Consider the following 26,062-nt stretch of genomic DNA (forward strand, 5'->3'; position numbering starts at 1 on the left):
ACAAATTAAGCACTAAAGCATCATGTTTAACAACAAATCAACAGAAAAAGTAGTTCAATACCTTGCAGAGGCAGGCCGCAGGAGACAGGAGTTGCCTCGATGGTGCCCCCAACAAGATGGCGCCACAGGCAACTGCCTAGTTGGCCTGGTGGTTGAACCGCCTCTGCATAGCATTGAGCATGGCAGCTCAAGGTATGTCAAACCGCATGCACACTGAGTCCAACACGCAAACCAATATACCACGCTGGCTGTTTCAGATCAAAGATACTTTCGACCATCTCCACATTGGCTTGAAACCCTTACACGCCTTGTTTTACAAAACTTGACAGTGTGAAAGAAAAAAAATGAGTGAGATGAGTAATTGACAGCAGCTATATCCGAACAATTTGGATGACAAGATGCCAGAATGTTATCTGTTCTTGGAAAGCATTGGGCGGGAGCAGCTACGCCATGACAATGCATTAATGGCAGGCAGGAGAGCCTGGAATGGCCCGATGCAGTGAGTCAGCAATTTGGGAGGCAAGGCTGTTTATCAAGTCTTTGGGACTCCAAAGATGTCTGTGGGTGCATCTATACTGTAATATTAATACAGTTTGACACCACTTTCACAGCCATTGTTATTGAGGACCCCAGACCCCTCACCCCAATAAAAGATACACATAATGTGGACCCCGTGATCTGTAGTTCTCCCAAGGATGGAGGCCATAATGAATTGAGAATTCGGGACCCCCAGGACCAGCAGCAACCCACTGATCATGACCCCCAGAACCCCACACTCCCATCTCAGCTCCCACTGCGCAGCAAATTGTCTTCCCCCTTTCTGCCAGGAAGCCAGCCAGCAGCCACAGCCACATAGTAGCCAAAACACCTCCATTTCCCAGCCCCTTTGTATCTCCTTCGTTTCTTCCCTAGTTAGTTACTAAGTATCTCCCCTCAGGAGAGAATGCTTCTGGGACATGGCCATACAGCCCAGAAACTTACAGCAACCCAGTGATTCTGATCATGAAAGCCTTCGACAACATAGCCCCCTTCACTTCTCTCCTTCTTTTCCTTCTTTTATTTATTTCCTGTGCACTGTTTCTTAAAATAACCAGTTTGGCTGAGAATGCCAATTATATATAAACCAAACATTTACTGATAATAAATCAGTATTTGCAAGGCTTGCTAAACAGGTTGATTTTCCCTTTTTATGAAGTACAGATGAAGCATTTATTTATTTCCATCTCTACCCCGCCCTTCTCACCCGAGGGGTCTCAGGGTGGCTTACAAACTGGCAATTTTCTGCAGAGTCCACTGTAAACACTGCATGTTGTTGCTACCCTGTTTCCCCTAAAATAAGACATCCCCAGAAAATAAGAACTAGTAGAGGTTTTGCTGAATTGCTAAATATAAGGCCTCCCCCAAAAGTAAGACCTAGCAAAGTTTTTGTTTGGAAGCATGCCCGCCGAACAGAACACCAGAGCATGCAGGATCGGTAAATGTATGTACCATAAAGTGTTGTACATGGAAATAATGGCAGTAACAAGAAATTCTTGATAGGATTCACAGTTCGTCTGGTTTGTGATGACAACTACTGTACAGTATATAATAAATGTTCGTTTTTTTTGTTCAACAATAATTGTGAATTCTTCTTCATGGAAAAATAAGACCTCCCCTGAAAATAAGACCTAGAGCATCTTTGGGAGCAAAAATTAATATAAGACACTGTCTTATTTTTGGGGAAACACGGTAATAGATTTGTGTAAATGAATGGAACTCTGAAATCTTTTATTGTTGCCAATTTTTGTGACCTCAACAACGAGCTAAGGGGAATCCATTTGGGATTGGGAGCCACAGTTTAAGAAGCGGTGTTCTAGCGAGTATGCACAGAAGCAATACACTTGTGGTATGTGTATGGACGTCTTCTGAGAGCTAACCCTTATATTTAAGCAAATGAAAGTAGGCATTTGTGAGGTGCTGGAAGCAGCAGAGATGCACCTTTGCTGTCATGTCATTAGCTTTGTTGTAAGTCTTGTCCCCAAGGCAGGGCTTAACTGACTTTAAAGGGTGGATTTGCCAGAATTCAGCTCCAAGTAGGCATAGTCCAGCTGAATACATTGCTCATCCCTGAGACAGTAATCTGCACTAATTGCTGTTCAAGTTAGAATAGTGTTGAAAACCCATTAATTGCATCTTGGCCTATTACCTTTATTCCAGGGCACAGTAGAGAATAAATCCTAACTGCCAACTGGTTCAACAGGTTGACGTTTTTGCCCCAGAGTCAGCAGCCTGGCTAGAAAGGGATGGCATGTATAAAGCACTGAATCATCATTGCAACTCGTTTTTAGGCATGTGCTGCTGCCCAATAACTGTTTGGCACATTGGGTCTGACTCAAGAAAAGTCTGCCTGGCATGGGAGACTCTACCATCATCACATCCTTTTGCTCCACAGAAGCGTGCAGTCCTATCACTGCTTTGGAAAGGCAGTGCCATTGATGGGCTGGCTGTCTGACCTCTTTGTATATGATTGGACTCCCTTGCACAGGAATTCATCTCAAACTGTCAACTCAGATACAGTCAAAGCAGCTTTCAAGGCTGTTTTTCTGATCACTGACCCACCAGGGACCCAATATTGCTTTTTTTTTTTTTTTTGGCCAAAACGTTTAGGAGAATTGCTTCTCCTGGAAGCCACCAGGAACAGCAAGTAACCTTTTAATTATGCAGTACCCACTGGCACTGTTTAACATTTTAAAATAGCATTTTCTCCCAAAACATAATTTGTCTTCCTCCCATGAGGTTTTTTCTTTCTTTCTTTGTCAATGTGTGGAGAAAAAATGGCAGCACATTTTGTTGAGTCTTAGTGGTCCTATGCATAACAGGATAATTCTTCACATTTTAACAATTCATGTGAAAGAGAATATCAACAATTTCCTTATTGAATTTCCCATTTCTACACAATTTAAGAGGTAGGGTGCCTGTCTTTATTTACATCCAGTAACCTCACTTGTTGTTTGACTGGCCTGATTAGGGAGAGAAACGTTGGGTAGGTAAGCTACCTCTATTTAAGAAATTACACTATATGGGCTTTGGGGCCTGCACATGTCATGTTATTCATATAAATATGAGTGAAGAATGGGGAATGAGCAGCTGATATTGGACTGTAGTTCCCATGATCCTTCATGATTAACTAGGCTGATTGTGGTGGCTGGGAGTTGCACTCTAGCAACACCTGGAGGACTACATGTTCTTCACTCCTTCTCTGAACAGTGTCTCCAGTCATAATAAACACAATGGTTTCTAACTTTCTTACTTTCTGGAAAGGCGTTCCTTCTCTTTGTATGTGTGTGGAGTGGAAAACCCTAAAGACAGTTCCAACTAGTATACGGTCCCTACTGCTTCATCACCTCTACTCTCTCCCGATTTGACATCCTTCCCCAGCCAAAGCCTCCAAATATCTGCACCCAGAAAAGCCAAGCTCTTGGCATCTTGGTCCACTATATCCATTAAGTGCACATGTCCTGTCCCAGCACTTGGAGAATTAGTGCATCTCCCAATACCAAAGCAAAGCTTCCCCTCAAAATAATGCAACTGTGGAGACGAGCAGCCGGACTATGAACTTTACTGGAGGTAGGTCTCTCTTTCCTCTTGGGTCGTGGAGATTAGAGAATGGTGCACATGATCGATTCCCTCTCCCTGCGGGAAGGAATGGCTTCAGAAAAGAGGTACCGCAGGTCCCAAAGGACAGAGTCATTATCCTCAGTGCCAGGCGGAAGTGGACTTTTAAGCACCATTTGGTTATCTACTGCCTTTACCCCTTCTGTCGGCTTGCCTTTCTTCTCTTTCTCCTTCATGTTATCTCCTGCGCCCGGACTTTGGGCTCGGATGGGCAAAGGGGCAGACACACCTGCCCCACCAATGGCTTTCTGTGATATTTTGCTTGTCCTCCGAGAGCTTCCTCGCCTCTTCCTGGAGCCATAGGAGGCTATGGAGCGCTTCCCCACACTCTCCATCTCACACAGGCTGCAGGCCATAGCCCGGTGGAGTTCCTTGTCTTCACTCTCAGGGTAAGAAAAAGAGGAGCTGACACTTTGCGACCGTGGCAGACTCCGGATGTCCATTGGAACAGTCAGGGGCCCAGTTTGCCCCTTCTGGATGGGTTCCACCTTGGACTTCATGTTGTTGGTGAAATCTGAATGCGGCAAATCTAAAAGAAGTGTGATGGGAAGGAGAGAGAAATAGCAAAAAGGAGCAGCCTGTCCCCATTGTTTCCCACCTGCTGCTGTATTGCCCAGTCCCAGGACAACTGCAGATGAACTTGTGTTTTGACCAGTGCTGCACTGCAAAGCCTGCAAAAATCAAATCTGTATAGAGAGATATGTATACAAATCTGGGATGTGTAGTTTAGGGAAGAGTACTTAGAATGATCAGTCAGGGAACTCTAGTATCTCTGAGCATGATACCATAGGATACAGTCATGGCAGCTAAAACAGAACCACAGTGCCATTATTCTGTAATGTAAGAGAATGGGATTGTTTAGCACTGGGAATAGAAGCATCATGGAAGAAGAAGCCTCCTGTTCTCTAACCAGGGCTTGTAACATTGATGCAAGGAGCACCCGACCACCACAAGTCCTGAGCTCAAAGAATATCTCTTTTGAGCCAATATGGTGCAGTGAAAACACACCATATTGCTTCAGTGTGATGACGATCAGTGAGGCTCAATATGATGTGGATTACCAATTATATAGCCTAATTCAGATAGATAGGCAACCTAGGAAGTGCATGCAAAATTTTCCCCTAGTCGTGTCCAACTCTGGGGGTTGGTGCTTATCTCCATTTCTAAGCCGAAGAGCCGGCGTTGTCCATAGATGCCTCCAGGGTCATGTGGAAGGCATGACTGCATTGAGTGCTGTTACCTTCCTGCTGAAGCAGTACTTCTTGATCTACTCACATTTGCATGTTTTCTAACTGCTAAGTTGGCAGAAGCTGGGGCTAACAGCAGGAGCTCACCCTGCTCTCTGGATTCGAACCGCCAACCTTTCAGTCAGCAAGCTCTGCAGCTCAGTGATTTAACCTGCTGCACCATCAGGGGCTTCCAAGTGCATGCAAAATTCAGTGTTATTTTATGCATTCCCCTTCAAATTTCCTATCTCTTTCTATACTGCCATGACTAGCAGGCTGCAGTGTGTGTCTGTTCATGCAAGGACTAGATGGATAGTGTGTATGTAGATTATGGAAATTGATGGAGGGATTGTGTACTTAATCTATGCATTTGTGCATGGGGTGGGTAGGTAGGCATGATCTTAAGGTGCTCCGGATTCTTAAAGTACATTAAGAATGTGGGATGGTGTTGATGATCGAGAGAATATGTGATGCTCCAACCCTCACTCCTGCAGCCCCAAAGAGGAATTGGGACCCTAAGTGAGGGGAAAGGTTGCTATGTATAGCTTCCAGTGAGTCATGACGTAGGATACTCATCTCCCTCCAAGGATCAACTGATCCTAGAGTGAACTCTCCAGCAGTTCATAATTTTTTCAGAACACATTATTATATCAATATACTTTCTAGATTTGGCATCCCCCCTCTCCCCAGGATTATTTTTTCTTTGGAATCATCAGATTCAATATCTTACCATGCTCTTCTGCCACTTTGAGCTCTCCATCCTCATTGATCTCTACCCTCTCCTGCCCATGCTCAAGAATCCTGCAAAAGAGCCCAAACTGTAGGAGGAACTGAATGACACAATAGGTATTTCTTGGTGAATTCTTCCCTGATCTCCTTTCGCTAGACCTGGGTGAGCAACTGCGGCAGTCCCTGGATCTGTCTAGGATGGTAAGAACTGCCAACACTGGCAGAAGCATTTTTTTGTTATAAAACAAGGTTCCTTTATAAATCTTGCTGAAACTTTTAAAAATAAAATGAAACCAGAAACAGAAGTGAAATTCCAGCTATCATTTTTCATGTATTTCTTGGATTAGGGCAGCCCACAGTGGGTGCTGGAATAAAAAAAACTGGCTGTTGACCAAATTTCAGAAGTTGTCCCTAGACCAGTGGTTCTCAACCTTTGAGTCCCCAGGTGTTTTGGCCTTCAACTCCCAGAAATCCCAGCCAGTTTACCAGTTGTTAGGATTTCTGGGAGTTGAAGGCCAAGATATCCCTGGACCCACAGGTTGTGAACCACTGCCCTAGATCAATTTGATGAGGGAAAGAGAATTATTCAGCTGTGCTCTGCAGCATCAGAGCTGGTTGTTGTTATTTTTCAGTCTTCCTCAGGAATGCATCAATGAAGGAATGCGTTTTGTAGGTAATAAAAAAAAGAGGAGGTGGTTTGCTAATATTATAACAGAGACATTCAAAGCTTTCCCAATAAAGGGCTGAGCTGAATAGGAAGACCAATAAGACATGCCATAAAAGAGAGCACTCTGCATGACAAATGGTAAATCTCTGTTTCCAGTGCTCTCTTGGAAGCTGAATCTAGCTGACAGCTTTCAGATATTTAAAAAGAAAAGAGAAGAAAGGGGTTAGCAGGCCAAAAATAATGGTCTTAATTTGCTAGGAAGTACATTTAGGTTAAACTCTCAGAAGGATTTCCAATTTATAAAAGTAGTTCAGGACACAGGAGGCTCAAAATGCCTGTGAGTCTTCATCTATTATTTGTACCATTTGTGATTGCGGTTAACAAGGGACAGAATGCACAAAAACATGTGGCGGTACATGAGAGGCTCAAATGCAATGCCTGCCATCTGTGTAATAATGGGCAGGTGGGTGTTGTTTTCCAATCCTCTTTCTTCAGCCTCACTTTCCCCTGTTCTTTCTCATGACCCCCATTTTAATGAATCCCTTCTACTACAGCAGAAATTCCACTTGTCACCTCACCTTTTTGTGGTTATCCGCTTGCCATTTATGTATTTTGTAGACGTAGAGATGGAATGGAAGCCTATTCCCAATTCAGCACCAGGGCCAAAGGTAGTGTAGAAATCTAAGGAAAAGCAGCAGCAATATATCACTGATGAGGGGTCATGGTCACTGTAAACCCCATTAAGCCAAGAATGATAAAAGAGATTTTCCCAAATGATTAATATGGTATACATTATATTCTTCAACATTTTACAAATGAAAACTAGGACATGGTCAGAGTATGGTAGAGATGACAAAATTATTCATGAGGAAGAACACACAACTTGGAGAGACTAGTAGTTTGTTTTTCTTTTGAATCTACAGGGAAAGGAAAAATTCTGCCCCCATCTCTCCTTGCCCCATTATTGGTCTAATTAAATGCAAACTTTTCAACTTCATTTGCAGCAACTGAAGTAAGCAAAGGATGAAGAGAGAATATTAGAGGAGAAGAGAAAATCTGGGTCATTTTAAACACAGGTTAGAAAGTTCGGCAACAGATTAATTGATCTGTTTTTACTACGTTGGGACAATTGGAGGGTATAGTAACAAGGAAAACAGAATGCTGGTGGACAGGAAAAGAGATTTAAAGATGGGCTTAAAGCTAACGTCAACATTTGTGCCATAGACACTGAGAACTGGGAAGCCCTGGCCCTCGAGCGCTCTAACTGGAGGTCAGTTGTGACCAGCAGTGCTGTGGAATCTGAAGATGCATGAATGGAGGGCGAAAGGGAGAAATGTGCCAAGAGGAAGGCACGTCAAGCCAACCCTGACTGGGATCACCTTCCACCTGGAAACAGATTCCCTCACTGTAGAAAAACATTTGAGTCAAGAATAGGACTCCACAGTCACCTACGTATCCACCGCGAAGACGCTACACTTGGAGGGCCATCATACTTGGACAATGAGGGATCGCCTAAGTAAGTTGGTAAGTAAGTAAGAAGGCTCCATAATCATTTGAAAAGCAGAGAGTTGGTGGAATCAGGGCTTTGAGAAAAGGAAGCAGGCAACATGAATAAAATAGCATTTGGAAAATCCTATTTGTTTTATTATGTTTCATTTTGTTGTATGGTATCCTTTTGGCCATTGAATGTTTTGCATTGGAAACCGCTCTGAGTCCTCTTGGGGAGATAGGGCGGTATATAAATTATTATTATTATTTGAAAAATGCAGAGGATAACATCTGGAAAGGCCCACAATCAAGTGCTTGAAAAACTGGCAATAATGTACCTTCAGTAAGTGATTAGTCTTACCAGTCTGGCCTGGAGAATAGGAGCAATAAGAATATGTCCCTTCAGCTGGGTTAGTCCACTGGGACGTTCCTCCTTGTACATCTGTAAATGGGGGGAACTCATCTGGGATGGAAGGAGAAGATGGCTACATTGGATTTTGGCAATGATCTCTATTCACATAGCAATACCCATTATAATTCAATGTGGATGTTTATTACAGTAAACATCACACCGCTTCAGAAATATACAAGTCTGCAGCTAAACTATTCCAAGGCAATATTCTCTATAATATAATCTCCTGGCAATGGATAATACTATTTCAAATCAAGTACCTCTATTAGACAGAGGTGTACCACCAAGGAGTCCTAGAACCACCCTCTTGTTCCCACAGTAAGGCCCCTGTTATCATGGGAGCAGATTGCACATTGCAAAACTGAACAGGAATACAAGGACAGCCCACGGTGGGTCCTGGGATAAGAAGTTGTCCCTAGACCAGTGGTTCTCAACCTGTGAGTCCCCAGGTGTTTTGTCCTAGAACTCCCAGAAATCCCAGTTTACCAGCTGTTAGGATTTCTGGGAGTTGAAGGCCAAAACATCTGGGAACCTACAGGTTGAAAGCCACTGCCCTATACACAGTCTGTAAAAGGATACTAATACAAGGCCAAGGCTGTTTAAAGAGACATGGGGCTAATTATCAATATTCAGCAGTCTTGAGCCCTGAAGTATTCACATACATTAACCTGAATCCCCTTGGTGAGATAGGGTGGAGTACAAATAAAGTGTTGTTGTGTTTATTGTTATTGTTATTTATGAATTGCTCTGAAGTGATCCCATAGCTGGAAGGCCGAATCCAAAATACTCTCTTCCCCCAATCAATGAGCAAGACTTTTGACCACCTGGTGCTTCCTGGATCATCTGACATTTTTTGCATCCCACCTGTTGGATTATTCCATTTGCAGAAATGAGTTTGATCACACTGAAGGTTTGAAAGTCCTTCTCTGTTCCATAGATTACTAACAATTGTATTTGGTTTCATGGAAATGCCTGGTTCTGCCAAACCTTCTTAGGAAGCACTACGATGGCCACATAACAGCAGCCAAACAAATCAGAAGACATCCTGAAATTCTCTTTACTAATCTCCCCTATCAATGTGCCAGAATGTGGGGATGTTGCTTTTTGGACTACAGCTCCCAGAATCCTCCAAGCAGCCTGGTCATGCAGGGCTAAGGGATAGTAAGAACTGCTATCCAAAAAGTAATATTTCCTAGTTTTGCCTTGTGATATTTTGAGAGAATGATCGGCATGTTCAGAGAACACATGTTTGGTTTATGCAAAGAGTTCGATGGCATAACAAGATTTAATCTTCTGTTTCTTACCTATAGCATGAGATTCTTAATTGCTGTAACAGTCAATAAGATTACTTTCGGACATAGCATATACAGTACAGCCCCCGTATCCACAAGAGATATGTTCCAAGACCATCCCATTTCCTCATGCCCCTTGAATAATACTGAACTCTGTATTTTAACAATATTTGGGGCAGGAACATACTGAAGGACCTAGAAAGTCTCACAAACACTTCAGGGGGGATGGGAGATTTTTTTCCCCAGTCATAAGCAAAACTGGATATAGACCCCCATGGATAATGGGGGCATATTGTATTGGCTGTAAAACAAAGAACAAGTTTTTTATTTCAAGGGAGTAATAAGGAATATACATTAGTGAAGCCTATGTCAGTGGTTCCCAACCTGTGGGTCCCCAGGTGTTTTGGCCTACAACTCCCAGAAATCCCAGCCAGTTTACCAGCTGTCAGGATTTCTGGGAGTTGAAGTCAAAAATAGCTGGGGATGCACAGGTTGAGAACCACTGCTCTAAGTGATAGAGAGTGAGAGTCAGATGAGTTGATGGAAGGCCTGGTCTGAGCTCAGAACATGGGGAAGCTTAGTTGCTTCTACGGATCTAACCACCTGTACTTCAGTTTTTGAAAATCTCTGAACTCTATAGACCTCTTGAGGCATCCAGGTGAACTTAAATAGCAAGTAGAGAGTGAGACCACAACATCACAAATTTTAGTGACTACTGCCCTCCCATCCATGCCCATTCAACATCGGTGTTTAGGAAAGAACTCTTGGGCATATAGCTGTGTGCATAGAGGTTTCCATGTGGGATGGAGCCCTTTGTGGGAACAGTAGTATATGTGAAGGCTTCCTTTCAGCAGTGTACACAAGGTGTCTAATGGAGGGAGAAGGGAGCTACACAATGGTCATGCTATGTTGATGTAAGTTGCAGCCTGAACATGTCAATAAGCAGATGGGCTTTTCCATTATGTTTCTATGTTGTACCTTTTGCTTTACTTAGGTTATTTAGTTGTTCTACAATTAGCCCCTTTTTATACTAGAACCAGACCCTTTTAATCTGGTGAATTAATTCTCTAAAATGAAAAGTGCATATTGGGTGCTAATTATTTTGTCTTAGCCTCCATGAACAAAAAGCTTCTGTTAATTAATAAATTAAATTACCGGTACACTATAATTCTTAGTTTTTGTGGGAAAGGTAATATGTACAAAGAGAAGAGTGTAAGCTGCTTCACAAGTTTAGTCTTTGGAACAGGCATGGGCAAACTTTGGCCCTCCAGGTGTTTTGGACTTCAACTCCCATCATTCCTAACAGCCTCAGGCTCCTTCCTTTGCCCCTTCAGCCAGTGGGAGTTGAAGTCCAAAACACCTGGAGGGCCAAAGTTTTCCCATACCTGCTCTGTCATCCCCAGGTTAAGCAAAAGGGCCTCAGACAGTAGGCAGGGAAAAGTCTTTCTGCCTGAAACTTCAGAAGGGCTGCCAATGAGAGTGGACAGCACTGAGCTCCATTTGCAGCATTAATAAAGCAGCTTTTAAGATTTACTGTGATTTCTTCCTCTTGTACTAGTTGCACGTACCCCACAGTTCAATAAATGGGTCTTGTCCTTCAAAAAATTCTTTGAAGACTTCATCCGCATCCCGAAAGGTGAACATGAAATCAGGAGTCCCCGCTGAGCTCGGATAAAGGCCAGTTCCTTGCAGAAACCAAATCAGGCACATGTCACTGACATTATCATCCATAAGTAAAGGTAACTTTTTTATGACATTAAGTCTAGTCGTGTGCAACTCTGGAGGTTGGTGCTCATCTCCATTTCTAAGCCGAAGAGCCAGCATTGTCCATAGATTCCTCCAAGATCATGTGGCCGGCATGACTGCATGGAGCATTGTTTCCTTCCCGCCGGAGCGGTACCTATTGATCTACTCAAATTTACAAGTTTTCGAACTGCTAGGTTGGCAGAAGCTGGGGCTAACAGTGGGTGCTCACCCCACTCCTCGGATTCAAACCACCGACCTTTTGGTCAGCAAGTTTAGCAGCTAAGCAATTTAATCCGCTGTGCCACCGGGGGCTCCATCATCCATACCAGCAGCAAAATAATGTATTGTGGTACTTTAAAGACTAAAAAATGCTATTTGATCTATGCTTTTCTGGACAGTAGTCCAGTTAATGAAAAGAATGCTTTGTTTGGCAGTTCATTATGGATGGGTCTGGGCAGATGAGTGAACAGATGCTGGGGAATTGTACTCAGTTTGGTGAGAGGAAATTGAAATATGGGAAGAACTGAAATCATTGCATGACAGTGGCCATTGACAATTGTAGTTGTGTAAGTTCTAAAAGAGCATCTATCTATATCTATCTTAAATATGCATTTTAAAGAAATCTTATGCTTTAATCAGCTCATCAGAACAAGAATGTTTGTATTACCACCCAACTGCTGTTTCTTAATGGCCAATGTTTAAGTCAGTGGTTCTCAACCTGTGGGTCCCCAGGTGTTTTGGCCTACAACTCCCAGAAATCCCAGTCAGTTTACCAGCTGTTGGGATTTCTGGGAGTTGTAGGACAAAACATCTGAGGACCCACAAGTTGAGAATCAATGACTTAAGTAATGAGTACCATTTCTATCTAATTGCATTTGTCCTACAACTCTCATTGCACACATGTTCTGAACAAGGAAGGACACACACACACACACACACTTATTTATTTACAACATTTTTACCCCACCTTTCTCACCCGAGGGGACTCAAGGCAGCTTACAACAACCGGCAAAATTCAATGCCAACAAAATTAATAAAAATCAACAACACATTAAAAACCATTAACAATAATCAATAAAAATACATTATACAAGCATTAAAACATTTAAATTACTTAATTCCATTCTTCCAAGAACCTTGCACATAGACCTTAGTTCACATCCTTCCTTGCTCAAATCATGGGTCATTCTTGTCTCAGTTATCAAGATCTTCCACCCACCTAAGCATTTGTGGAATGATTGGCCAACTTAGAGAATACTCCTTGCATCAGATAAAATAATCTTTAAAATGCCATGAGACTGTTTGCTATTTTTGTTGCCACAGATAAGAACAGCTACAGTGCTTCCCCACTCTTCTTCTGGAAAATTTCTTGGATTATGTTTGAAATAATCAAAATTTCTTACAATAAAATGTATACTCTATTAGGAAAAGGTCTCTGCTTAAATCCAGAGTGGCAAGATAGCAGGAAATGCCTTAACCACAAAGGAGGACAATTCGGGGAAACTATAAGTAGGAGCACAGTGAAAACTTCTTTTTTCATGTCAGGAGCAACTTGAGAAACTGCAAGTTGGTTTTGGTGTGAGAGAATTGGCCATCTGCAAGGACTTTGCCCAGAGGACACCAGGATGTTTTGATGTTTTTACCATCCATGTGGGAGGCTTATCTCATGTCCCCACATGGAGCTGGAGCTGCCAGAGGGAGCTCATTTGCGCTCTCTCCGGGTTGGATTTGAATCAGAAAATCAGGTCAGCAACCCAACCTTGAAGTCATCAGCCCTACCGGCACAAGGGTTTAATCCACTGCGCTGTCGAGGGCTCCTACAGTGAAAATTGACATACAGGTTTACTAGGAGAGCACCCTCCCCACTTTGAATCGCCTCCTTTGAATCGCCAAGGGGCAGGGCACTTACCTATGCTCAGATCCATAAGCCCGTCACTCCCATAGAGGTCATAAAGATCTCGCTTATAATCTGGAAGAGAGAAAGTGTCATGTATCATGTTCCGCAGTTGGTAGTGTCGGGTCTAACAGTTGGTGATGGAAGTAGTTAATATAATTCTTAGTTCTAAAGGGCTGAATAACTGTAAGTAAGAGTTACAGGTGAAAGCAATTGAGGGTGAAGGCATGCAAGAGGTAGGTTGCTGCTGAGTTTTACTGGATATAAGGAGCTGGTCTGGAGACTTAACTTTTGGGAGAAAAGTATTGGATGCTGCTGGTTTTTCCCTCAGGTTTCTGGGTTTTCGGTATCCTGACCTGTCTCCTGAACTCTGGACTGGCTATTGACAACAGTATAGACTCTTGATCCTTAGACTTTAATCATTGAACTCTCGGCATTTGACTGGACTGGACCTTTTGACTACGGTGTTCTCCTGAACCTGCATCAGCGTTTGAGATCAGTCTTTTTTTTAATATTCTGTGGCTGAGTGCCATCTTTGTTTTACATTTGGACTATGAAAACAGCCAGACAGTAAGTGCTGCTTTAATTAAATAGTTTGACAAAAGCTGGGTGTTTGTTTTGGTTCACCTCTGCCTGCGTACTGGCAGAGCCCTGGCTTCGTGAAAGAAGGAAGAAGTTGGGATCAATGCATTTTTAAAATACATGCATGTTTTACTAGAAACTAGTAAAGGTTCTGCAATACGATGGAGACATCCCATCGCCTCTAGCACTGATACCCCAAGGCCATGGCAAAAAAAGCATTCAGTGGCAGAAAAGATGGACTTGTAGAAATACCCCTAGGCTCATTTCTCAGGGTTTTTTTTTCAGGAGGTGAAAAAGAATAAGTGGCTAGGTAATTTCAGGTGAACAGGGTAATTATTTCACAGTAACTCATGTGGGATAGACTGTAATTAGGCCAAACTTTTGCTTCCATGACATACAAGGACTGAGAATACAGAGCCAGCTGCATCTCAAGAAGAAGCATGAGAAATTACAGGGAATGCTTCTACGAGAAATCAGTGGGCAGACAGCAAGTCTACAGGAGCAATCTTTGGGAACTTAAAGACCTCAATGAAATGTGTGGCAACAAGGGAAATAGTCTAGGGGGGTTGGCCGCTTACTGTCCGATAACACTTCGTATGCTTCTGCTATCTCCTTGAACTTCTTCTCAGCATATTCCTTGTTTCCTGGGTTTTTATCTGGATGCCATTTCAGTGCATTTTTTCTGTACCTGCAACATTCCAGGCAGAGAGAAAAAGATAGAAGGTGAGGAAGAGCTGTCTGTAGGGCTTATAATTCAGATAAATTAGAATTTCCTAATTTGGCTATGGGACAACCTCCACCACTATACATGTGGACAGTCGATCATCATAGGGCAGTGGTTCTCATGTGGGTCCCCAGGTATTTTGGCCTACAACTCCCAGACATCCGAGCCAGTTTACCAGCTGTTAGGATTTCTGGGAGCTGGAGGTCAAAACATCTGGGGATCCACAGGTTGAGAACCACTGTCTTAGAGACTGCAGGAAAGATCAGTACCACAGGTTGAACCCTCACCTAACATATGCTAATTCATCCTTCCAGTCTATGGAAGATACATTTCCTAGAGGAGGTGGTTTTCTACCAGGGAGAAAGAACAAGCTGGCATTGACCACAGTTACAAGTCTTGACTACAGTGGACTCATAGAATCAATTGGAATTATCTATCTGTTGACTCGCTGCTCATCAATTGATTGAATGAGTTTTCTCAACCCAACAGAATTCCAGGGATTGTGCGCCATACACAGTCAGTCTGATCCTCATTCGGCATCATCCACTTGGCCTAATAGTAGTACTGGCCCTGCCTCTTTACAGCAATTGTAACTGAAGGTCTCAACTCGGATCTCAAATATCAAAAGTGAGATCCCTGATCTCAGAACCTGGGCTACTGACTGCTTTCAGAACTTTGTTACATATTATTAAAATAATTATAGCCTCCAACTTTCCAAGTATTTTTATAAGCATGAAATAGGCATTTGGTGTCACTAACTGTATGTAAATTGTTACTATTAGAATGCAGGCTTGTCTTTTACATATAGTTGAACTTCTCAAGTCAAAGCAGGAAAAAAGTATTGATTATTTTTATTTCATTTAGCCCTCCCAAAGAGGCAGTGAGAAAAGCAAAGAATGCTTAACTTAGATTTCTGCAACCCGGTTCTGGATGACAATTTGCCATAGTTGCGGTGACTGGAGTTGTAATGCAAACATATCTGGAAAGTATCACATTGAAGAAATCTGGCTCAATGTTATATTTGTTTGTTGTTGTTTCTGAGTTAAGGTGACCCCCAGGGCAATCCTATCCTGGGGTTTTCTGAGGCTTAATGTGTGTAACTTGTCCAAGGTCACCCAGTGAGCTTCCATGGCCAACTAGAATTTGAACCCTGTTCTCCAGAGTCATAGTCCAGTGCTCAAACTCATATGACATACTGGGCTTCTAAAGTTATACGACCCATGGTACAAACAATGATACTAATGATTGTTAAGAAAGTGACCTCTAATAGAAGACAACTTACGCTTTCTTAATGTCATTTGAAGAGGCTGTTTGTGGGATGTCCAGTGCTTGGTAATAGTCAACCATGGTGCTGTTTTATTTTGGGTAGAGGCCAGCTGTAAAGCAAAAGAAATGACGGAGTGACAATAACATGCACGACCTGCCCACTCTATCAGTTCTCACCAAAAAAAAAAAAAACCCAAGCTAACAGTATCTGGAAGCTTGTTCCAGAAATAACACACACACCACATGCAAACACATGTGTGGGTTCCAAATGCAAACTGTCAAAAGTCATTGGAGGTAGATGTGCAGAAGAGAAATTTCAGAGGGAGTAGAACATCTCTCCTCCCAGCTTTTCAGACCCCACGTGGTTATGTTTCAGGAATGCCTGAACTGTTGGTGAGCTCACTGGTTTTACATCTGTAGACACTGTTCCAAATGTAACGATTTTCATCTGCTTGAATCAGTCTCCATCAGTGCTGCATAGTACTAACAGAAATCTCTCCTGCCCATATTTATCCCTCCTCCTCTGTTTTAATTGCTTTCCCCATAGTGCTCATTCAGGCTGTCCTGCATTGGTATGTCTGCCTAAAACAATGGACGAGGCAAAACTAATATATATATGACACTGCATTTTGGAGATCTAATTACAGTAGCATTGACATTTTTAGAGCAACAATATGGTATAATACCAACTTCAAATCCTGTCACATTACTAGGAATTCAAAGGCATTGATTCTAAGTATATATATAGATAGATAGATAGATAGAGAGAGAGAGAGAGAGAGAGAGAGAGAGTTCCGAAGTAAATTAGATTTAAATCAATTAGATTTCTTTCCATGTCAATATATGTAGAAATAGGCCTGATAGAATAGTGTTTAGGGGCATGTGTAATTGATTTAAAATCTCAAGCTAGTCACTAATATTTATCTATCAGACTGCAGATACAAAATTAAGTAAATGAAATGAAATAAAAGTAAGTCTCTGATCATTCTAGAACATATCTCTAGTTCTATCTGCATGTCTGGAGATTTATGCTTTGGATTTCTTCTGCTCTAACTGTTGATCTTCCTACTCTGAAGTTCAGCATTCATTTAATGCTTCAGAAAAACTCAGGACTTTTAGCTCCCCAAATCCCCTCTTTCACATGGCCAATGACTATGCTAGCTGGGGCATTTTTGGAATTACAGCATAAAATGGAACTTCTCTGTGCCCTGTCCTTCAAAACAAAAATAATGCAAGAGAATGTTTTTGTTTACATTGTAGGATCATTGTCAATGACTCTTCATACCTGTCCTGCCTTGGTTTTGGCCTGTTGTTGTTTTGAGCATAGGAAAGGACAGTAGGAGGTCTTCATCATCTTTTTCCCTGGATGAGCATATATTGCAGCCAATGGCAAGCTTCTGCAGATTGTGATGTCAGGGGGGCGAGGCTGAAAGCTTCTGGCCATGGCAAAGATGAAATTAACAGGAGAAGTTAAGAAATTGGGAGAAGGAGGTTCTAAGCAGGGGAAGCAGATGTAGAAGCTTGAGCCTACATTTCAGGACTCACCTCTGGTATAGGTATTACATTGTATGGAATATATGATATTGACATGGCTATGACTATGGAGAACAGAGTTCGAATACCATCTTGGCCATGAAAACCTACTGGGTGACCACTTGGGCAAGTCACACTCATCATTAAAACCATTGATGAAGGTGTATTGGGAAAACATAATACTTGTATTGGAAACTATATACTGAATGTAATCATGTTAAAAAAAATAGAAATAGAAAAATATGTAATCACCAGCAGATTGTGTGCTAGCCTTAAAAATACACTCTGCTCAGCAAAATAACTGTCTACCCATAGCAGACCAAAGTTCACTCGAGTGCCAGAGACGTATGTTAAGTGTCAACAAGAATAGATAAGCTAATGGACAAGAGACAAATTAAGGCTTTTTGGGATGTCAAGATAAGACCTGGCGCCATGAGGGGAGTGCTAATAGGTCTCTGACAGCTAAGATAAGGGGATTCTCCTTAATTAATGAGAACCCCTAATGGATGAGATGGGGATTCCAAAGAGAAGGCTAATGGAGGGTCAGGGGTCTTGAAAGTAGTCTATATTTTAGGAAAATGCCAAGATAGCTTTTAGTTAAGTGCCCAGTAAGACTTTTTTTGACACTAATTGGTGATTGATAATACCTGTGTGACGCAGTAGATGGAGGGAAAAGGGTATATAAGAACCTGTGATTCTTTGTTCCTTACCTTCGCTTTCCTGATGACAGGAGAAGGTCTCCTTTTTCTTATTGCTGTATTCTCACTGGCCATTGAGAATAAAAGTCATTTTTCTACAGCCACCGGAACTCTCTTTGTCTCATTGCCTCAAACCTTTGTCTGCCATTTCACCATGATAGGGTTAACATAAGTTCTGAATGACTTGAAGGCACACGGCAACAACACAATAGGAAACTGCACAGCTGTGCAAAGTCATGCAATAATGTTATGAGTACAGTGTTCCCTCACTACTTCGTGGTTCAATTTTTGCAGATTCGCTGTTTTGCGATTTTTCAATAAACTCTTAAAGACTATTATAAATCATAAAAAATTACAATTTACAGCCTAAGGAAAGGAGGAAGGAGTAGCCGAAGGAGAGAAAAGGAGCCCAAGCGGCAACAGGAGGAGAAGGAGGCGATTTATTAACACACGATTGGTTGATAAAGACTTAAAATAGACTTAAAATAAATACTAAAATAATGTATAAATATTAAAATAAATATAGCGTCCCTGCTTCGCAGATTTTCACTTATCATAAAGACCAGTCGTGTCCGACACTGGGGATTGGTGCTCATCTCCATTTCTAAGCTGAAGAGCTAGCGCTGTCCGTAGACTCCTCCAAGGTCATGTGGCCGGCATGACTGCATGGAGCGATGTTACCTTCCCACCAGAGCGGTACCTATTGATCTACTCACATTTGCATGTTTTCAAACTGCTAGGTTGGCAGAAGCTGGGGCTAACAGCAAGAGCTCACCCCTCCCCAGATTTGAACCACTGACCTTTTGGTCAGCAAATTCAATAGCTCAGTGATATAACCCGCTACATCACTGGGGGCTCCTCCTTGTGATAATAAGATTTTTTTAAAAACTGGAAACAAAGATTGGTGATAAAGCTTCAGTGAAGACACCTTTTCCCCATGATAAGTCTTCCAGGAGTAAATTTTCCTTTCAATGGGTAAATTTCTCTCACTTCTTGTTGTAGCACCCTGATCTTAACTATGAGTCATTTGTAAGTCGGATGTTTGTAACTCAGGGACGGCTTGTATCATGTTCTCACCATTGGGAATTAATACCTATATCCTTATATCGAGAACTAAGGAAATGTGCTTTTTAGTCAGAAGATATCCTTTCTGGCCCACCCTGATGTAGGTTTTTCAAACCAACGACTGTACTTGATGTATACATCAGAACATAGTGGCTGAGGAATTTCATTCACAAATAATTGAAAAAAGACATCTACTTTGCAGATTATTAAAATGCACACAAGGGATTTCTTGGACTTTCCTTGTGAGTATATCTATGAAACTATTTTTTAAAAGAATCCCGATTGTTGGCGGCTACCAAAATCTGCTTTTCTGAGTTGTGGACAAATGGCATTGGACAGCAATCTAACAGGTGATTCTTGTTTGTGCTTGCAAAAGTTCATCATGAAATAAACGAAGAAGCCAGAAGGGACTCCATCCTCTTTCCTCCTCTTGGGAAAAGGAATCCATGAACTTTCTCAAGCCAAGGTGTAGATATAGTTGTTGGTAGGTGATACATGTCATGTAATGAATAGGTACTGTGCTATAAAGGAAGCTTGAGACAGGCTGTAATTTAGTAAAATCATAATTAACATAGATCTCCTACAGAATGGTTAACATACCTGTCCACTTCTGTATGGGAGGTGCTTTTTGTGATCTGTGATTTCCCTGGTGTAGTTAATCCCGCTGCTAATGCAAGTCACACCTATCTGACCCCTCTCATTGCATTCATAACTGCCAGGGCCAATGTATCATTTGGTAGATGCCCCTCTGGTGATAAACCTCTCTCTGTTCAGCCAGGCCTTGGATGCTGGACAGCCTGCTGTCAAAGCCACAGGCAAAGTTTTACTAGTTCAGGAGACTTCTCAAAAGCTTTGGTGAAGTTTCCAAGGGAACTATGCTCATTAGGATTGTGCATTTGCGGTAAACCTTGACCCGTTTCGTATCCTGGTTTCAGTGGTGGCCCCAATCTGTTTTTTGAGAGCCTCCTGAAATTGGGAGAGCAGATATCCGTTTTCTGTTTGGGGCCCCGAAAGATCAGTTTTCTATCAGACCATTATGGGGGGGGGGGAGGCTTCCCACCCAGGCTGCCCTTCCTAGAATGTACTTTAAGGAGGCTTCTTACCTGCTATAAGAAGGAGGAGGTGCTCGATTGCAGGCACTGGCAGGTGTGCACGCTTTCTGGGCCTGCCTGCATGCCACTCTACACACACACACACACACATACCATCTTTCCAAGGAGAGTGTGTGTGTGGCATGGCATGCAGGCCCGGAAAGCATGCATGCCTACATTGCCTGCAGCCAAGCTCCTCTTACTCTAGAGTAAGAGGCTCTCGGCTGCAGGCATTGGGTCTGCAAGCCATGCCACACACGCATTCTCTTTCCAAAGAGGCTGCATGTGTGGCGTGGCGTGCACACCAAACGTGCACTCTCTTTCCAAAGAGAATGTGTGTGTGGTGTGGTGTGCAGGCACGCCTTAGCGACTACAGTACTCCATAGTGGAGTACCTCCGTGACCGTATCTCCTTCCATAAACCTGCCCGTTCCTTGCGATCATCCGGGGAGGCCCTGTTATCACCATTGCCTATATCCCAGGCTCGCCTTGTAAGTACAAGGGAGAGGGCCTTCTCTGCTGTGGCCCCCCAACTGTGGAACTCACTACCTACTGAAATAAGGCAAGCTCCCACTCTGTTAGCTTTTAGGAGAGAATTGAAAACATGGCTCTTCCGTTGTGCTTTTGGTGAGTAATTTCTGTCATATATCTCCGTATTACTCCCCTCCGAACATCTATCCTCTAGATTACCCCTTCCAAATATCCCTGCCCATAGTGGAGTACTTCTCTGTCCCTCTCACTCCGGGTTTTATCTCTGTGTTCAAGCGGCCTGCCCTTGTTTTATTGTTTTTTGTTGTTGTTTTTTTTGATTTCTTGATGTTCTGTTTATTATTATTTATTGTATTTTAAATGGTGTTATGATATGTTGTTTTTATATTTTATTATGTTGTATTGCTCTGGGCATGGCCCCATGTTAGCCGCCCCGAGTCCCCATTGGGGAGATGGTGGCGGGGTATAAATAAAGTTTTATTTATTATTATTATTATTACAGCCAAGCGCCACTTACTCTAGAGTAAGAAGTGCTTGGCTGTGCATACTGGTAGGCGCATGTGCTTTCTGGGCCTGCACGCCATGCCACACATGCACTCTCCTTGGAAATAAAGTCTGTGTGTGGCGTGCAGGCCTGGAAAGCACGCATGCCCGCCAGTACCAGCAGCTGAGCGCCTCTTACTCTAGAGTGACTGGTGCTTGCCTGCAGGTAGTGGGAGGGTGCACGCACTTTCTGGGCCTGCACACGACACGTGCACTCTCTTTCCCACTCAGCTGCAGACAAAAGCAGGTTTGGAGCCGGGATCAACTCGTTTGCTTTCATGTTGAGCTGATGTTCATGCGGAAAGGGGCATCCTGGAGGGTTGCCCCTAAGGGTCTGGAGAACAAGCCCTATGAGGAGCGGCTTAAAGACCTGGGCATGTTTAGCCTGCAGAAGAGAAGGCTGAGAGGAGACATGATAGCCATGTACAAATATGTGAGGGGAAGTCATAGGGAGGAGGGAGCAAGCTTGTTTTCTGCAGCCCTGCAGACTAGGACACGGAACAATGGCTTCAAACTACAGGAAAGGAGATTCCACCTGAACATCAGGAAGAACTTCCTCACTGTGACAGCTGTTCGACAGTGGAACTCTCTCCCCCGGGCCGTGGTAGAGGCTCCTTCTTTGGAGGCTTTTAAACAGAGGCTGGATGGCCATCTGTCGGGGATGCTTTGAATGCGATTTCCTGCTTCTTAGCAGGGGGTTGGACTGGATGGCCCATGAGGTCTCTTCCAACTCTACTATTCTATCTATATATATAAAAGAGTGATGGCATCACGGCGATGGACAAAACAACAAATCTACAGCCCCCCCAAACTCGAAAATTGGCAACGCAATCCATCATCCCCGCCTCCAGTAAGATACAACACAAACAAACAAAAAACACAATCACAACACCAAAAAAACACAACAGGCGATGTGCGCATGCGCACAAACACAATCCTCCCAACTCTTCCCCCGCGTGCGCGTGCACACACAAAACCGTCCCCCCTCCCTCCCCCTCTATCGCCGCCTCCACCGCCGAAGCCAGAGACTCGCCAGGAGAAGGCACATCTCCGCCTCACGAGGCTGAGCTCCCCATCCTCGAATTGGGAGTTCCACTCCAAAACACCCGGAGGGCCTATGCTGGCCCGCCCCTGGCCTCACATCTCGCCTGGGAAACAAAAAAGGCTACTTTCCCCCTCCCTCAGTACCTTCCCGGTGTTTCGCGCCAACAATGTTACCTCCGCTTGAGGCGCTTGGGAAAGCGAGTCCTGCCTCTCTCTGTGTGTGTGGAGGTTCCTTTCCCACCCCTTTTCCTTCCTCTCGGCCCTGCAGCGGCGGATGAGCGCCCCATCGCCCGCCTTCCCGGCCCCGTTCTCCCCCTCCTCCTCCTCGCCGCTGCTCAGGCCTCCTCCTATCCTCCTCCTCCTCCGCGGGAAGAACATGGAGGCCGGCACCGGGAAGCGCGAGGTGGGGAGGAAGCCGCTACGCCCCGGGCCTGCGCCTCCACCGGAGCCCGCTCTTCCCTGGCCTACCAGGCCTGCCAACCCACCACCACACCGGCGCCGCCTTCGGTAGGAGAGGGAGGGCCGGGATGGAGGGGCAAAGGAGAAGGGCAGACCTTACCCCACCACGCCTCCCGCCTGGCCCCTGAGCAGGTACAGAGCGCCTTCTTCTCCTCTTCTCTTATTTATTTACCCTTTTCCAGTGCCCGGGGATGACGCAAACGCCTTCCTTACAAAATTATAAATATACAGTAGAATCTCACTTATCCAACATAAACATCCCTGCACAACATTGCATAACTGAATCTCTTGGATAATAAGAACAGATTCAGGAAAACCCAATTAAACATCAAATTAGGTAATCGTTATACAAATTAGCCACCAAAACATCATGTTATACAACAAATTTGACAGAAAAAGTATCACAATTTAAAACACTGACTACAAAAAAATTGACTACTAAAACGCACACTACGTTGGATAATCCAGAACATTGCATTACCAAATGTTGGATAACTGAGATTCTATTGTAAGATGAAATAATTACTGTGGTACAATAATGCACAACAATATAATCTCTAAAATCAGAACACTCAATAAAGAACAACACTCTGAAAACAGGGAAATTCGACACAGGAAACAATCAGGGCCAGCTAACACCTCCCAACAAAGTATACCCATCACCAAAGTCTGCCAAATCCTCTGTTCTCTGACGCCCACAGACACTAGAAGCACATAAAATATCACAAACAACACCACTCTGAAAACAAGGGAATTCCAGACAGGAAACAATCAGGGCCAGCTAACACCTCCCAACAAAGTATTCCCATCATCAAAGTCTGGCAAATCCTCTTTTCTGACGCCCACAGACACTAGAAGCACATAAAATATCACAAACAACACCACTCTGAAAACAAGGGAATTCCAGACAAGAAACAATCAGGGCCAGCTAACACCTCCCAACAAAGTATTCCCATCATCAAAGTCTGGCAAATCCTCTTTTCTGACGCCCACAGACACTAGAAGCACATAAAATATCACAAACAACACCACTCTGAAAACAAGGGAATTCCAGACAAGAAACAATCAGGGCCAGCTAACACCTCCCAACAAAGTATTCCCATCATCAAAGTCTGGCAATTCCTCTGTTTTCTCAGGACCACAGACAGTAGAAGCACATAAAATATCGCAAACAACACCTCTCTGAAAACAAGGGAATTCCACACGGGAAACAATCAGGGCCAGCTAACACCTCCCAACAAAAAATTCACTCAGGGAGGAAACAGCCAGGCTTTAAAGCTACAAGGCCATTACATGCTAATCATTTTTCCTCATTCCAGCATTCATACTTGCCTCCAACAGACAAAAACAATCAAAAATTTTGTATATTCACAACCTTTAGGAAATAATATCCCCTGATGGTGCAGCGTGTTAAAGCGCTGAGCTGCTAAACTTCTGGACTGAAAGGCCACAGGTTTGAATTGGGGGAGCGGAGAGAGCCCCCACTGTTAGCTCCAGCTTCTGCCAACCCAGAAGTTCGAAAACATGCAAATGTGAGTGCATCAATAGGTACTGCTCTGGCGGGAAGGTAACACCGCTCCATGTAGTCATCCCACATGACCTTGGAGGAGTCTACGGACAACGCCGGCTCTTCGGCTTAGAAATGGAGATGAGCACCAACCTCCAGAGTCAGACATGACTGGACTTAATGTCAGGGGAAACCTTTACCCTTGCCCTTAACTACCACCAATTCCTCAATACTTTATTTCCCAGACCACCAGACTTCGCCACAGCAACGCGTGGCCGGGCACAGCTAGTGATTCTATGATTCTATGATTCTATCCTGTTTCACGTTCCCAAAGAAACTAAACAAATGAAACGGTAGAAGCGAATTCTGTGCACAACTCGAGTGCTCATGTCTGCTGTACTATACCATTTGTGTATTTCCTAAATGTGTACTTATCCTCTTCCCACTAGGGCTGAATACAGGTTCAATAGGTCAGCTGTACCACTGATACAGCAACAAAATACTTGTGGTCATGTGAATATTGGTGTGCTTGTCCTAGGCCAGCCAATGTTAAAGAAGGCTCTCTTGACTTCACAGGCACAGACAGAATTTCCTTTGAAGCTGAAATTCTCCAAACATTTTAGTAGTTAGTAGAAAAGACATATCCAAATATCATGATATATGAAAATAACAAGCCGAGTTTGCCACATCGAAGGTTTGGGCAAGCTACTAAGAAAATAGGCAGGTAAATATTTAGAGAAGGGCTGTTTATACAAAGTTAAGAAGTGTAATGTTCTGGAACTGGCGTTAGCTCTAGGCTTCTTCAAGACTTTGTGGACATTGACATACAGGCAGTCCCCAAGTTATGAACAAGATAGCTTCTATAGGTTTGTTCTTAAGTTGTATTGGTAAGTCAAAACAGGCACATTTTAATGTGTAACTCCAGCCACAAATATATAAAGCTTTGGATAGCTAGGGAAGGGTTTTGCTGTTTGTGCCTCTGTTCAGAAGATTTCACCTTACTTTCTGTTTCTGTGATAATTGGATTTTGGAAAGAAAAAAAAAGGCCTGTTGTGGAAACAAGGATTGGTAGTAAAACTTCACTGGAGACCCCCTTTCCTCATGATAACTCTTTCAGGAGTGAATTTTTCTTCCAATTGGTAGATTTCTCTCACTTCTTGTTGTCTCACCCCATTTTTAACTATGAGTGGTTTGTAAAGTTTATAACTCGGGGACTGTATATGACTGCTATAGGCTTTATTGATGGTAAATGGTGCAACAGATGGTATACATCAGAGAAGCATTTCAGCCTTTTTGCTGATGGCATCCAGAATTCACTCAGAGCCCAATAAAGAATTGGGCCCCAGAGCAAACTAACTCTATGGAAGTTAACCATGGGTGGCTATGGGACCCCTGGTGTGCATCCGCCGACACCAGCAAGCAAAACCAATGGAAGATGGAGTTAAAAGGATTATATAAACAAAAAGAAAATCAATGTGTTTGATCACCAGTCTTTTTCCCTGTGGCTATGAGAATTATGTAAGTGGGTTAATAACAAAGGGGGGAAATCCCCATTCAGTCCTCAGCCTTCATATCTATTGCCAACCTCAGATGCCAAGCTAATGGAAGAGGGGGGGGGGGGGGGGTAAAACAAAGCCATTAATACAAATCAATTCTTTCTATACCACTGAGCAGCTGTTAAAATTTTGCCATGATGCTAACAAGGGGTGCATCTACACTATAGAATTAATACAGTTTGACACCACTTCACTTCACCATGACTCAATGCTTTAGTAACCTGGGAGTTGCAGTTTGGTGAAGCACCAATACTCTTTGGCAGAGAAGGCTACAGACTTTGTAATACTACAACTCCCATGGCTGCATAACATTGAGCCATGGCAATTAAAGTGATGTCAAACTGCATTAATTCCAAGTGTAGACACACCTGAGGACTCACAAACTCTCCTGCTAAGTA

The 26,062-nt window shown here is 43.3% G+C and overlaps 1 protein-coding gene across 5 annotated transcripts; it reads right to left on the reverse strand.

Annotated features, from left to right (window-relative positions):
* Window positions 1-3,581: 3,581 nt before the first annotated feature.
* LOC100561012 (dnaJ homolog subfamily B member 2) lies at window positions 3,582-18,063 on the reverse strand. Of its 5 annotated transcripts, none has more exons than XM_062967257.1 (9): window positions 17,924-17,956; window positions 15,697-15,790; window positions 14,269-14,378; window positions 13,124-13,183; window positions 11,037-11,153; window positions 8,126-8,227; window positions 6,855-6,957; window positions 5,611-5,681; window positions 3,582-4,183 (listed from the first exon to the last, which is right to left on the reverse strand). In XM_062967257.1, the coding sequence occupies exons 2-9, from the start codon at window positions 15,759-15,761 to the stop codon at window positions 3,639-3,641; spliced, it is 1,173 nt and encodes a 390-aa protein (XP_062823327.1). In that variant the 5' UTR covers window positions 15,762-15,790; window positions 17,924-17,956; the 3' UTR covers window positions 3,582-3,638. The 5 variants fall into 5 exon arrangements, with proteins under 5 accessions (XP_062823327.1, XP_003215032.2, XP_062823326.1 ...); XM_003214984.4 differs by lacking the exon at window positions 17,924-17,956 and adding an exon at window positions 16,966-17,056; XM_062967256.1 differs by lacking the exon at window positions 17,924-17,956 and adding an exon at window positions 16,934-16,956.
* Window positions 18,064-26,062: the final 7,999 nt, after the last annotated feature.

Source organism: Anolis carolinensis, chromosome 1, assembly GCF_035594765.1.
Source record: "Anolis carolinensis isolate JA03-04 chromosome 1, rAnoCar3.1.pri, whole genome shotgun sequence".
In the NCBI taxonomy this organism is placed as follows: domain Eukaryota; kingdom Metazoa; phylum Chordata; class Lepidosauria; order Squamata; family Dactyloidae; genus Anolis; species Anolis carolinensis.